The sequence below is a fragment of the Staurois parvus genome, unplaced genomic scaffold, assembly GCF_062004578.1.
Source record: "Staurois parvus isolate SC_StPar_1 unplaced genomic scaffold, SC_StPar_1.0 ptg000096l, whole genome shotgun sequence".
Taxonomy (NCBI): Eukaryota; Metazoa; Chordata; class Amphibia; order Anura; family Ranidae; genus Staurois; species Staurois parvus.
In genome coordinates, this window is record NW_028317892.1 from 4337007 (window position 1) to 4352739 (window position 15733).

General features: G+C 40.3%; 1 protein-coding gene across 5 annotated transcripts in view; it reads left to right on the top strand.

Annotated features, from left to right (window-relative positions):
• The window catches only part of ANO8 (anoctamin 8), a 131764-nt gene that overhangs the window by 75765 nt on the left and 40266 nt on the right, over positions 1–15733 (top strand). For all 5 annotated transcript variants that reach the window (XM_089670845.1, XM_089670846.1, XM_089670848.1 and 2 more), the window contains exons 6-7: positions 177–293; positions 8181–8308. In XM_089670845.1, the coding sequence (XP_089526971.1) occupies positions 177–293; positions 8181–8308 (245 nt within the window). The remainder of the gene's footprint in view (positions 1–176; positions 294–8180; positions 8309–15733) is intronic.

Below are 15733 nucleotides of genomic sequence, written 5' to 3' on the forward strand. Positions count from 1 at the left end.
TAGAGGGAAAACACTGTTTGTAAAACATTCATATATTGCATGTTGTCTTGTTAAAGAAATATTTACTCATGCGGCCAGCAATTTAATATGCACATTTTTTTCTTCAGTTCCCCACCCCCACATTTCTAAATAAATTTTGATGTACTAATTTAGTACATCTCTCCTTTATTCCACAGTCCCAGAACTAGCAGCCCGTGGAGTTATCCAGCAGGTGTTTCCTGTTCATGAACAGAAGATTCTGAGCCGGCTTATGAAATCCTGGGTCCAAGCAGTATGCGAGAGACAACCCCTGGGTAATCAAATACCTTGTGCTTCTCTAAGAATATACATGGAGTAGAGGGTGAATGTGCTTTCCATTGGAAATGCATTTTGTGGTAGTGATCAAAAGTCTTGGGACTAATGAGTTGAAGATGGCACAAAATTATCATAATAGCGGTTGATTTACTACAGGCAAATAGACTGTGCACTTTGTGAGTACAATTGCACTACTTTTCAAAGCTTAGTGAATGTGGTGAAGCTCCATTGATCATCCAATCATGTGCAAGCATAAATGCTGTTGTTTTTTTTGTTTTGTTTTTTCATTTTCCTTGCTCCTGATTGGGTAATCTTTGCAATCTAAGGTCTGATGAAAATAAGTGCCACTGCACTTACAAAGTGCATACTGTAGTCTATTTGCCTTTAGTAAATCAACCCCATAGTGTCCTTAGAGGTAAAAATAAAAACAAAGCACTGAGTTTCCTGGAAGTATGTATTAATACTAAAAGAATCTCTATGAATCTTGCAGCAATGTAGAGCATGTGTTTATGAGATGCATGGTACCTACAGTGGATATAAAAATCTATACATTTCTGTTAAAATGTCAGGTTTCAGTGATGTAAAAAAATGAGACAAAGATAAATAATTTAAGAACTTTTTCCACCTTTTAATGTAACCTATAAACTGTACAACTCAGCTGAACAACAAACTGAAATCTTTTAGGCGGAAAGAAGTAAAAATAAGTGTGCACACCCTTAAACTAATACTTTGTTGAAGCACCTTTTGATTTCTATTACAGGGCTCAGTCTTTTTGGGTAGGAGTTTATCATCATGGCACATCTTGACTTGGCAATATTTGCCCACTCTCCTTTGCAAAAACTCTCCAAATCTGTCAGATTGTGAGGGCATCTTCTGTGCACTGCCCTCTTCAGATCACCCCACAGATTTTCGATCGATCGGATTCAGGTCTGGGCTCTAGCTGGGCCATTCCAAAACTTTTAACTTCTTCTGGTGAAGCCATTCCTTTGTTGATTTGTATGTATGCTTTGGGTCATTGTCATGCTGAAAGATGATGTTCCTCTTCATGTTCAGCTTTCTAGCAGAAGCCTGAAGGTTTTGTGCCAATATTGACTGGTATATGGAACTGTTCATAATTCCCTCTACCTTGGCTAAGGCCCCAGTTCCAGCTGAAGAAAAACAGCCCCAAAGCATGATGCTGCCACCACCATGCTTCACTGTGGGTATGGTGTTCTGTTCGTGATGTGCAGTGTCGTTTTTGCGCCAAACATATCTTTTTGGAATTATGCACACAAAGTTCAACCTTGGTTTCATCAGACCATAACACATTTTCGAACATACTTCTGGGAGACTTCAGATGTGGTTTTGCAAAATTTAGCCGGGCTTGGATGTATTTCTTCATAAGAAAAGGCTTCCGTCTTGCCACTCTACCCCATAGCCCAGACATAGGAAGGATACAGGAGATTGTTGTCACATGTACCACAGAGCCAGTACTTGCCAGATATTCCTGCAGCTGCTTTAATGTTGCTGTAGGCCTCTTGGCAGCCTCCCAGACCAGTTTTCTTCTCGTCTTTTCATCAATTTTGGTGGGTCTTCCAGTTCTCAGTAATGTCACTGTTGTGTCATATTTTCTCTACTTGATGATGATTGTCTTCACTGCGTTCCATGGTATATCTAATGCCTTGGAAATTCTTTTGTACCCTTCTCCTGACTGATACCTTTTAACAGTGAGATCCCTCTGATGCTTTGGAAGCTCTCTGTGGACCATGGCTTTTGCTGTAGGATGCGACTAAGAAAATGTCAGGAAAGACCTACTAGAACAGCTGAACTTTATTTGGGGTTAATCAGAGGCGCTTTAAATGATGGCAGGTGTGTACTGACTCCTATTTAACATGATTTTGAATGTGATTGCTTAATTCTGAACACAGCTACATCCCCAGTTATAAGAGGGTGTGCAGACTCATGCAAACACATTATTTTAGTTTTTTAATGTTTACTCCCCCCCAAAAAAAATATTTCAGCTTGTTTTCCAATTGAGTTGTACAGTTTATAGGTCACATTAAAGGTGGAAAAAGTTCTGAAATGATTTATCTTTTGTCTAATTTTTTTACATCACAGAAACCTGACATTTTAACAGGGGTGTGTAGACTTTTATATCCACTGTATGTATGAATGTCAGTCTAATCTGACTTTTTAAAGTTCCAGTATGAGGTATAGAATAGTGCACCTCTATAGTGAAGTTTGTGTATAGTGAATAGAACATACTAAGAAGATCTAGATTTTATGGCTTTATGCAGGAACATTCTTCATATAGGTAGGGTGAGGTACCAAGTAAGGTGTGTGTGAACAGTGGGATGACTGAGAGAAAATAAAGTATAAAATTTAAAATGTTTGTGTTAATTGCCTTCTTTTGCCCAGCCAGACTCCTCCCTCTGACATGATATACTGTAGAAAAGGCTTAATTGTAACGATTAAGAGCAAACCCTTAGCGGAATGAAATGTGATCATTGATTGGCCAATCGGTGATCACATGCAGAGTAGTAAGCAAGATGTCACTTCTGACATCATTGCTTACTACGTGTGAAATCTGTGAATGATCAGAGGTCACATGGTACAAGGCTATTCACAACCGTGACTAATCACAGCTCACACAGTAGTTCTCAATGGCTGCAAGAATGCAGCGAGAGAGGAGAAATTATTGCTTTTACAGCCTATATGGGTGTAAAAGCAATCAGTGTAAAAAAAAAAAAAAAAAACGTCGTCACCCCCCACAAGTAGTACAGTGTCACCATGGTGACACTGTACTGCTAGGGTGACAATATGTAAAAAAAAGCAAAACAACATAAATAATATAAAAAAAAAATAAAATAAAAATGTAAAAAAAAATGTTTAAAAATTATTTTTGGTTATAAACTCATTTGGGTTGTTTTTTGTTTTTTGTTTTTTTACTAAAAAGATAATGGAATAACTTTTGGCCAAGATTTATGATGAAATATTATTTGCAAAAATGAAAAAAGAAAAACACTTTTTTCTTTTAATTTTTGGACTTTTTCATTTACATAGCAAAAAAATAAAAATCCCTGTGGTGAATAAATACCACCAAAATAAAGCTTTATCTGTCTCAAAAAAATGCTAAAAAATTCATATGGGTACAGTGTTGTATGACTGTGCAATTGTCATTCAAAGTGTGATAGCGCTGAAAACTGAAAATTGGCCTGGACAGGAAGGGGGTAAAAGTGTCCGGACTTGAAGTGGTTAAGGAGCTGGCAGCTTCTGGCATCCTTAAAGTGGAACTACACTGCATCCGACCACCACAAACAAATAACAGTTTAATTCATGTTTAATACTCAGAGCAAATCCACCCATCCATCCAAGTCTCCATACTGTGTTTTGCTGACAAATCACTTTGAAAACACCCTCTGGCATTTCTGGCTGCAGCCATCTTGAAGAAGGGCAGTAGCATTTACTTCCTGGAATCCATACTTTAGCTAAAAAAAACACCTCCTCCCCTCCAGAAGATATCATTTGCCTAAGCATTGAAACCAGGAAGTAACTGAAGAAATGTAAAAAAAAAGTTTAAAACAGGAAAGTATATCATAGTTACTTATCTATTTAATAATGCTAGCAGCATGAGGATTACAAAAATTCAGTGATGATTGGGAAAGTGAAGTTTCGCTTTAACAACCAGTAAACATGAGTGATCCATTCATAGCGATTGATATTGGATCTACATCGGAGGACAATTTTTAATTTTAATTTTTTTTTGTTACGTTTTTACTACTTTTTGGGGAATGAGTAGGGGTACACTGTCGGAGTGCTCAGACTCACAGCACACTGAGAAGCTGAGCCAGCTCCCTGCCAGGCATCTGGGCAGATCTTGAAATTATTGTTGGGATCCTGGCAGAGCCTGGACTGGCTCTGTGACTTCATGCAACAGCGGGCTTTAGTCCACTGTAGGCTGAATCTGGGTCACAGGAGTGCAGAACTAAGTGAGCTCCTGTGACACAGGAGTATGGTCAAAATGTATGATCTTTAAAGAGTAGTGATAATTCTTAATATATTGATGTCAGTTAAGTGACATATACTGTATATCACTGCAATGAAATATACATAATATGCTCTAAGAACAACAGCTGTACTAATGCAATAGATAACATGCAAAATAGGGCTCTCCTACTGATTTTAAATATGTTTTAGAAAAGAAGGCATAACTGTCAGTGCTGGTAAAAAGCAACTAGATATAAGAGCTTCTATTAAGAAAGAAATACAATAAACAACTACTCTTTGTGATAAATGCATATTTATTCAGTTTGCAAGCGTCTCGTATATACAACTTACAACAAAGATGGTTCTATTCCTTGTACAAAGAAACCTTTTGTTTACCAATACTAACTGGTTGTTCGTAATAAGTGTCATTGTGGTAATGCGAAACTCCGTTAAATGATTTTATGTATGCTACAAAATAGTGAAACAGGAAATTACCATTGCTAGCTTTTGATTTATTTGAATGGATAAGGCTCCATGTACACTGTGCTTGGAGGTTTATTCATTTCATTGGCCAAAGTACTTGCCATTAAAATTAATAAATGCCCAAGCGCTGAACTCGTTTACATGTGTTTTTGCCGCATTTAGTATTCTTTGGCCAAAACGTTCCTCTCCTGAATGCGATTTTTATGTGTTAAGGAGAGGGACATTTAACTGGCCCTAAACTCTGCTGCTGTTAAACTCTGATAAAAGTCTGTGTGCATGGAAGGCTTTTATTGAGTTGAGTTCAGGGATTTGGCCAAAAAAAATGCCAAAAGCTTTTTAACGCACATTTATGAGCAACACTTCATGCGGCCTAAGTGCTTATTTGTGATAACATGCTATGCCGCTCCACATATCTGTTTGATTTAGTGCCAAGAGCCATACATTATGATTTCACTTACTGTAGATCTACACAGCACCCAATGTCTGTAAAAATTTAAGAAAGTGTGTGTTCCCAAACAAAAACACAGGGATGAAAAGCTGAGTAAAGGTGGCGTCTGCCCAGGCTTCGTTAGCTGAGTCCATTTTATGATATCTGGTATAACTTTTTTGATATGTTTGTTGCACTTGTTGCCCAGATCAGCTCATGTTTGGAAGACTGCCTAGAGACGGAAAACAGATTGACGGAACCCATGATGATGGTTTCCAAAGTACAAGAAAAGAAAGGAGGTTATGGCTATATATAGAGATAAAGGAAAAGCTCAGTGCTGTGGCCAGTTTGGAGACTGCTGTCAGTGTGGTAGACGGAAGGTCTCAACCTGGGGTCAGGGAAACCCTGTCAGGAGCCAGGAGTTAGAGGGTCTCAACCAGGGGTCAGAGGTGCCCTAGCCATAAGCCAGGAGACAGCAGGTCTTAGTTGCAGGAGTCAGGTTGGCTCCTATTGGGGTGTCAGGAGAATCCCAGAGGTGGGCCATACAGCAGGGCACTACAATTAAAGGCTAGTGAGCCAAGCATCCTGGTAAGAGAAGCAGCGGTGCTGCCAACCCATCAGGCAGGTGGCATTTGTTCATATTTCTGGAAGAAACCCCTGCATGGCCAACGGCTGTGCATGTGAACTTTGTTTATTGAGTAAAAATGGGCTGCCATGCCCTAAAATACAGTTTTGGACTGGCACAACTCATTGTAGACACACCTATCGCTTAAGTTTAATCACCCCAATCCAACAATATATACTGTATATAGCCAGGCTGTAGGAGATAATGAGGGTGATTCAATGAGGCATATGTGTAATGGAAGTAAGTAAATTGTAGGTAAATATGACCTCTTCCATGTTGGAGTAAATTGTGCTTTACATGCAAGACAAATTTGGCCATTTGTCTTGTTACTTCAAGACAAATTTCTATTGAGTATTTGCAACACTCTTTATAGGTTTCACAGAATGTGTTTTTAAAGTGGAACTTTAGTCAGAAAATTAAATCCTGCTAGATCACTTCAGGCTGTCCCTTTTTTGCAGGTATAGCTTTGTAAGATATTAAAAATAAATGCCTATACTGTTTAAAATCCAGTAATACACTGTCTCCCCCTGCTCTGCACATGCTCAGTTGCTCTCTATTTTTAGGCACTGTGCCAAATTTGTAGAGGTCGATCTGCTGACAGCCCAATTTACTGCTGCTCAGAGCTCTCAGCGTCAGTAAAATGGCACCCTCCAGCAAGAAGACACAGGAACAATGCTGGAGGCAATTTGCAATACACACTAATTTTAGTAACATAATTATTATTGTCGAATATATGTTTCTTGCTAAAAAACATAATTTTTAATCGAATTGTTATGCGTTAAGTTCCACTTTAAATTGCCTTCATCAGTTACATATACCCAGTGAAATGACTGGCCTCAGGTGATACACAGAAATTAAACAAATACTCTTTACATACGTTGTACCTGTTTATCTAAAGCGTCTGTCTCCTGCATCCTTTCAAAGAACAGAATTTATACTGAATTTTTCAAATCTGAAAAGCAGGGGGTGGGAAGCTGAAATTACACTCAGTGAAGGGAGCTCTGAGAGCTGATTGGAGGGAAGGGAAAAACCCCCTTCACACAGCACACAGGAACAGAGCTGAGGCTGTTAATCTGCTGGAGCTCCCTCTCCTGTTACCATTATGATCTTGGTGTTAGGAAAACTCACAAGTGGCTCATGCTGATGGCAGAGGAACAATGTAGCAGACAAAATAAATGACACTTAGTGGTCTGGACTGAGACTAGTACACACTATAGAGGAATATGCTTTAAAGTGGTTGTAAACCTCAGACATGATATATAATTAAAGTATGTATAGCATTTTACAGTATAACATAGTAGTAGCATCAATCACCGTATCAATGTTTGTTCTGCCTAAAGTGTATGTCCAGACTCATTCTCCTTTTTAGTTATGGATATAATAGAGATGGATTAGAACCCTAATAGGTCCACCATGTTTTTTTTCTTCTTTCTTAGTAAAGTAGAGGAAATCTAGAACTACTGTCAGCTTTTTATTGATGTATGTGTCCTTGTTGCAAATTTATCCCCTCACATTCTACCAAGTAAAACTTTTACTGGGGCAGGAAGTGAGTGGAAATATCTATAATGGAGCTTCCGGATAGCTTAAAAAAAAAACCAGATAAGTGTTGTAATCCTTCTGCACCCTATCCAAAACAAAAAAAGTTAGGGCTTGACATACTTAAACTACTGTTGACTCATTGAGGCATTTTTAGAAAATGCATGTTTGTTGAATATATCCAATGCATTTGAAAGACAAGCTAATACTTGCAAGAAACAATAGATTATGCAAGGCTAAAGAATATAAATGAACAATGACACCTATTTAATTGCAGGAGGTGTTGAATTTATTATGCTATAAAAATCATATCCTGGATCACCCTGTGTTTCTAGTCCGTGACCTTTTAGAGTTCATTAAAGCATATCTATGGTCAAAATGTAAAATCATATAATTATTTCCACATTGTATTTCAATGAGTTTTAGCCTAATTCTGTTAATCTGAATAAACCTGATTTTGGTAAAATGACTTGCTGAAGATCTCCACACATTTACTTCCTTGTATTCTATGACACACATTCACTATTGCCCTGGGAGTAGGCACTGCTACCTTCTGAACTACATGGGTGCTGAGAGGAGGAATTTCAGGAGGCAAAGTCAGTTTAGGAATTACTGCTTGCAGACGGCTAGATACCAGAGCAGACAGGCAGCACTCACAACATGAAAGGAGATTTTTCAAGTAAGCTTATAATGTATTGTCAATAACAACTACATTTGTATTGCTAATATAATGCTAATGGTATAAAGTGAAAATGTAGATTGCGACTATAGATCTCCTTTAATTTGCTCTTTTTAAAAAGTGTACTGTTTAGTGGTATGTTGTGTAATATATGTTTTTTTTCTGTACAGATGAAATCTGTGAGTATTTTGGCGTGAAGATTGCCATGTATTTCTCATGGCTAGGATACTACACATCATCATTGGTCTACCCTGCTGTCTTTGGAATGATGCTCTGGTTTTTCACTGAATCTGACCAGGCAAGGAATAACATTCTACACAAAAAATACATAGCTGAAAAATCTCTATGAAAATGACAAGGTTAAACAAAGAATACAGTATGCTCATATGATTTTAGGCTCAATAGGCAATGACAGCAAATATTTAGAAATGACTCTTTTTCCCTCCAGTTTTTTTTTTTGCCTCCTCTGTACTGTAAAGACGCAAATGCATCACTTTCAGCATTTATTATCTTTGTGTTTTTAGTGCTGTGTATCAGAGACCTCAAGATCTGTTGGTAGCATTTTGAAACGAAAAATGTTTAGCTGGTCAAACAAACCATCAAATGCACCTTTATTTGACTAGATAGTGCATTTCTTCCATGCATCTGGTGTGCAAAAGAACTAAATTGATTTAACGGGGAAATTTAAAGCTACTCCTCAGAAAAAAAGCAATTATTATATTATTCTTGTACCAACAATAGCTTGTCCATAGTAACTGATTATTTTACTTCTCATACCATTCTCCTGCCAAATTATTGTAAATGTGAACTGCTGAGAGGAATTGCTTACTGCCAGTGTGCAGTGTGATGGGTTGCCTCACCGCATTACAGTGAAGGAGACCAGGGGACCACCAGCAGAGGATATTGGTGGAGTTTGCTTAAGCCTTTACCATTAATTGAACTGTCTCCCTGTCTGCAAAACTCGCCTGTCCCTGGCACCAAACCACTACCTGTTATTACAATAGGAACCAGTGGTGAAGAGGCAACTGATTTGGTGCTGCATTTGTGCTGGTCTGGATAGATGTCCAGATGCTGTGTGCATGCTAACCTGAAAATCAATGCTGCCTTGACTCGTTCTGTGAAAAAGTCACAATGTAAAAGAATCTCTATTTCTTTCTTGTCCATTTGGTGATTCAGCCTTATACTGCTGGGTTACACTATTGCCTACAGGAGGATTGGACACTGGCAAAAAAAATCTGTAGCCCAACCAGGATAATCCCTCATTTAACTATCATGCCTCTGTTTTTTTTGCTATTGTGCTAGGAGGATATATGCCTTTTCTGCAGTGTTTCTGGGAAATGTTGAACTAGTTTTTTCTTCAATTCTTCTTCAAACTTTATTTTTCAACCAAGATTCCTGCACACATGGGCTTGATGCATTCTTTTCCATTCGTCATAGAGGAAGCATTGCTCCACTGCTGCTCCTGCTTTGCAAAACTGTCATGTGAAATTAGGATTTCTGGTCTTTTCCTGCTGCCTTCTTTGGCCACCAGCTGGCTGGGTTTGTGAGTACCTGAGACCTTACTGTAATGGTCATGTGTACCTGGAACCCTAATAGCTGTGTGTGTAGCAGCCAATTTGTTCACGGCACAAGTCTCCCTTACCATTTTGTCATAAGAAGGCATAGCCACAGAGACCTTTCCTCCCTCCTTCCTTCAGTTTATACAATACACAACCATTAACTGATGCCAGACACCTCTTATCCATCTGTTAATAGGACTAGCAGAGTCTAATCCCCAATATACATCTGAGGGTCCATAAACGTGTCTGACTTAGCTGCTGCGGTGACTTTTAACAGACACTGGATCATAAATACCTCTGTTGGAAGTCTGTAGAACACACATATCTGTCTCTTAATAGACACCATCATCATCCCACTATATTTCATAACTTCTGAAATTATAACTGTATAGCCAGAATACAGTTAAATTCCCCTTCATCAGTTATTTGGTAGCTAGGAGGTACCAGAGCAGATTAGGCACCCACATCTCTCCTATGAGAAATAGATATCTGAGACATTTCAAAGCTAATTTCATGCTGGACAATAAAATGCAGGGTAGCCGACTGTACCCTGCAGATAATCAGAGCTATGAATACTTATAGAAAACTGCATATGGGACTTGATCATAAATGTGGTGACATCCCAGCAACTATCCTTTAGAATCTTAATTGGTTAGATGACCTCTGTCAACACCCCTTTGATACCACAGAAAAGGGGACTGCCAGGGCACATTGACTGCTCTTGTTTTAACATCAAACCAAGGAACACCTAACAGCACCTGTGAGAGCCACTGTACCGTTTTTGCTTATGCACTGGACTTTGCTGAAACCAGGATTTGCAAGTATTCTTCATTTTCAACTCCTTTTTATATCTATGTTGCTTTGTTTCTTTGCAACACCTTTTTCTGTTAATGAAAAGGTCAAAATGGTGCAAATAAAATATTAAATCCTTTTTTGAAAAGTATTGAAATTGTCTCTAACTCTTTTAATGAGAACTAAAGGAATCCCTGTCTCTTGAAGAGCGCTACTGTAGTATAAATCTCTGAACATACCTGTCTGTGGTGACAGTGTGTGTTACTGACATGTATTCTAAAATCATAGTTATTGCAAAGATTGTGAGTTTTCTCCTTCTCGGTAAAAAAGTAGTGGTGGCAGTTTAAAGGGTTAATTGCTTAATTAACTAAACCCAGTAACAATCGCTCTGTCTGTTGGCACCTAGACTGTAGTCCCGCAAGCTGGAAAATCTTTGCGCAGTGTGGAGCTGAGAGTGCCATTGTTGCGTAAGTGACTGTGTGGTGTGAGATTGACCTCCTCTTCGGTGAAGAGGAGAAATGTCGGACACCTGCATTCGTCACATATTGGCAGCAAGTGTACGTGGGAGAGTTCTTCATTACAGCATTCAGTGCAGCGTTAGGAATTAGCTCTGTACTGAAGGATTGTAACCTTTGTGGAAACCGTCCTTAGATACAAGGCGGAGCATTTTTTTTTTTCTTATTTAAAGGGACATACAGCAACAGCTCCTTCCTATCTCTGCGTTCTGTTCTATCTCTTAATTTTTGCAAACATGCCTGGTTTAGCAGAGTACAAGATAATGAGCAAAAATTATTTATGTGCTAAGTGTGAAATGAGGAATTGACGTTGGCGGCAAGAATTGTGAAAGTCTGATTCATGCCCTACAGGAGAATGATGTCCAGGCAGACCAGAACCCAGGGGAACCTAGAAACAAAGGGGTTCCCACTACCTCAGAACCCAGTGGTTCAGATACAGCCTCGCAGGATGGGCAAACAGAGACTGACACTGGAGTATCAATGACTGTCACCTCCAAGCCACAGCATGAGCAGGCCAGCACCAGCGTGCCTGTAACCAACATAGACTTTCCTCAAATGCAAAAAGTATTACAACGCATCAGGAAGACGGATCCTCTGGCACACCTACAGTTTGTCGAGTGCCAGGCTGTGGTTGAGAGAAAAATGCCAGGCTGAGAAAGAAATGCCAGGCTGTGGCTGAGAGAGATAAATGCCAGGTTGCAGCTAAAAGAGAGGCTGCACAGAGGGAGGCTGATTGCTGATGCACACTGGGGATGGCTAGGCTCTAGCAGCAACAGGCTCAGAACCTCGGGTCTCTAAGAGCACAGGGACGCCTCTCTGTCTGTGGGCCCGACAGCAAAATTTCCAGCAATGGAAAAGGACAGTGACATTGTAGTGTATCTTCTGTCGTTTGAAAAAACATGCTGTCAGTACCATCTGCCCCAAACACATTGGGCTTGGTACCTGACACCAGGGCAGGCAAGGCCCTGGATGCTTATGTAAAAATTGCTAGCGGAAAAGGATGACAATTATGAGGCCATAAAGGACTTAATCATCCGAAAGCATCAACTAACCCCGGAAGTGTACCAAAACTAAATTGGGTACTTCCAAAAGGGACCTGGGGACTTGTACATGGATGTAGTAAGTCGCCTAAGCACCACATTCTGGCAGTGGACAAGAGACTTGAAAGCCAAGTCCTTTGAGTCCCTGGAGGATCTCATGGTTCAGGATCAGCTGCTTAACCTCTGTCCTGCATTTTGTGTTGGAGAAGAGACCAGCTTCTGCCAAAGCAGCAGCCGAACTGACAGATACCTATTTCAACACTTGGGTATCTGACCATCGCTAAGCTGTTCTTAATGGCTAGATAGGTGGGAAATCACCCTTGGCAACCTCTCTTCTGCCTGCAAACCAAGTTCCTCAGCGACTGGCACCTGCAGTTCTTGGTGCCAAGCCATCCCTTACTGACAACCACAGCTGTTACACCTGTGGAAAACTTGGACATCTCAGGACGCAGTGCACTGAGCAGAAGAAGATGACATCACCTGGCCAGCCAGGAACCCTTTCTCTGTGCTGTCCGCCAATGGGAAACCCCATAGATCCAACTTGCAGCCAGTCTTCGCAGGCAACCGGACTGTAACTGGTTTCTGTGACACTGAAGTCACATTAGTCAGACCAGAGGTGATAGATGAAAAGGACATCATCCCAGATAACTTTCTTACCCTCACCGGAGTTGGGGGGGCTCATTCCCGCATATACCCCGTACCTATGTGTCTATTGATTGGGATGCAGGGAGTGCACTGCCCGCCCAGCCGCATCACGCATTAACAGTATTCTGTGAATGAAAAAACTACAGGTTCTGACAGCCTTTGTGGCTGTTGGCTTGTAGTTCTCAATAAACTACCATGGCAGTGTGGATCGCGGTGGTAGTTCATCGATTTTTCCTGTCAGAATGTATCTGCTTGCCCTTACAATATACGGGCACACAGAGTCTTGCATGGCACCAGTGATCTACTGATGCAATGCTTTACAAGCTCCCAAAACAAAAATTAGTAAATGCACATTTTTTTAACTGCCAAAAAAATGTGCATTTATTATTTTTTGTTAAAAGGTGAACTTGTCTTTTAAATCTTGAGTCTTTCAGGACCCCTGTGGTTGCAAAAACCTTTCTACTACACTTGCTATTCAGGGTTTTTCTCTGTGCAGACTAGAAGCGCCCTGCAGGCTCCTGTACCCCACCAGAGCATTTTTTGGAACTACTCACCTTTTATGGGGGTTTGTATTAAGCAGTAATCACTACCCACTATAGATCAACCAAGTAGTAGAAGGCGTTCTCACCTTTACGGATTCTACTGTCCAGCAGTTGGTATCCCTGCTTAATATCTCTTTTTTTACTGGCAGGAACTACTCTTCACCCTATAATGGCTGTGCATTAATCTGTCAAACTGTGGCAGGCTGGGTTAAATCCCTTTTAAAAGTGATCTCTCTACCATTGCAGTAGACCTCTTTCTGATAATTTGTGGAGCAAATATCTCAAGCCCTATGTTTCAGGTGTGATGGCTTCTTAGAAGTGCCTAACCTTGTGTCCCATAGGAGTCTGCTGTCCATACATACTCTTGGTAAGATGCTGGGAAGTAAATGCTTTATTTAGGAGAACCTGACTCATGATATTGGGCATATAGCAGAAGGCCAAAGAGTACATCTGCCTACAAAGAAATGTCAGATTTCATTCCTTTTCCATTATACTTCTGGAGTAGACACATCCATCTAAACCTGATTCTCTGCCAGCCCAAAAGTGTGGAGGCAAGACCTTGTGGATCCTTGGGAAATGAGAGAGTGCCCTTTTGGGTTCTCAGGATAATCCTGAACTTCTTCCCTTTCTTCTCTCCTGTGCCACCGCAGAGATTACTCAACCTCTCCCTGTTCCCTTGGGGGTTCCACAACCTAGAGGCTCTAGCTCTAGTTCTTGTGTTAATTTGACCTCTGGAGAAGTGTGCCATCCTAGCCACCTCCCTTTCCCTCTGAAAAAGTATCTTTCCTTGGGGTATATAAGGACATTTGGTACCTACATACCCCTGTTGGAGTGTTTTCCCATTCACCTTACCCATTCAGTCATGCTGACTCTGTGGGATCGAATCCTATGTTCTCTACTGGACTTGGGAGCCATTTTCACACCCTTTGCAGGATTTGATTCTGTTCTCTTTCAGGGCTCTTGCTTGGTAAGCCTCAACTTTCGAGGTGATTGTTTTGAATGACAAACTCTTAAGGAACGTGATTCTTGTTTCTTGGGCTATATGGGGTCAGGTGAGTAGAGGCTTAGGGTCTTCATACATAGACTGCCTGGTCTTGTCCTTGCAATGACTTTCTCCTAGGTACCTGTTTCTACATGAGCAGCAGGTGGTCCCTAGTTTTAGTCTGTTGATCCTCAGTTGGACTGCTTTTGGATGCCGCAACAGCATATGGCTTCAAGTGACCCTTAAAGAATATGCCATACCAACAGTTCATGTTCCTGATATGTGTCTTTTGTATCATGTTTTTAGTGTTGAAATACTTGGTGATCCTGCTAGTCCCCCTGCTTTTTTGGCTGTACTGGAATCACAGCCTGCCTTTTCTACAGTGGCCCTAGCATATGTTCACATCCCCTTCTGCTCAGCTCTTCACTGGGAAGATCGGTGTATTGCAGTTTCTTTCCCTCTGCTGCCCCCTTGCAATCTCCACCCCCACCTCTCTAAACCCCTTATGCACCTGAGAAAGGAGCTCATGTGATCACTTATAAAAAAAAAAGAAAAAAAAGAAAAATGTATTTATATATTAAAACGCATTTCTATTTTAAACTGAATGGGTTCTTTTACAAGCTAAGTGTTCACATATACATGGATGAGAAAGAAATCAAGGTTTTTGTACTCGCCATGAAATCCTTTTCTTGGAGTCTGTTGAAGGACACTGGTCCCACCCCTCTGTGTTTATGATCATTCTCTTGGTACTGCATGCTACAGAGCAAGGCATGCCAGATAGAAGGGTTATTCTGGGCTGGCCTACAGATTTTTTTGCCAGTGTCCAGTCCCATTGTCCAGTCCCATTGTATGTGGCAGTATAACCTGACAGTATATGGCTGCTTGTGTCCTTAATGGAGTCCAAGAAAGATTTTACAGTGAATACAAAAATCTTACTATCCACACCTCACAGTACAAATAAATTACTACCAAGCTGTACCTAGACAGGACATACTTACCTTTCCTGATGCCCTTGGCGATGATCTCCTCTTTGATGCTGAGGAATCCTCTTCTAAAGTGTTGCACTGAAACCGACTCGTATGGAAATTGTGATCTCCTGGGTTATCTGCAGCTTGCTCTGTTTCCTCCTGTTGACCACCATGTTTCTACTATATCCTGTAATGGGGTGAGGTCAAAGGGAGGAACCAGTGAGAGCTGTTAGGGTCTACAGAGATCAACACTCATGGAAGTGTTGGCATTGATGTAGATTTCCAACCGAACATTCCACAGAATCAAACAGAGAAGTTTGGTGACATGGGCAGCAGGAAAGAGTGAGAACATCTTTTGTAGGTACTGTTTGGTAGAAATGTATCTGTACAGCTGTTCTGTGTTCATTAGGAGGAATATTTCTATGCAAGCTGTGTTTACCAGAAACAAGATTTAAATTGAGCATATGATAAAAAAAACGCATTAGTGAAAACTAAAAAAATAAATTATGGTTAAAAAAAATATTTATTAACTAGTTCTTCTGAGAGCATTCTGTTACATAGTTAGTAGGGTTATCCCATTGAGCATCTTATCCCAATGGGTGCCTGAAGCAAAACTCTGGGCAAACCACAAAATACAAAGCATTTATATTCACTGTTTTACCTAACAAAGAATTTATAAT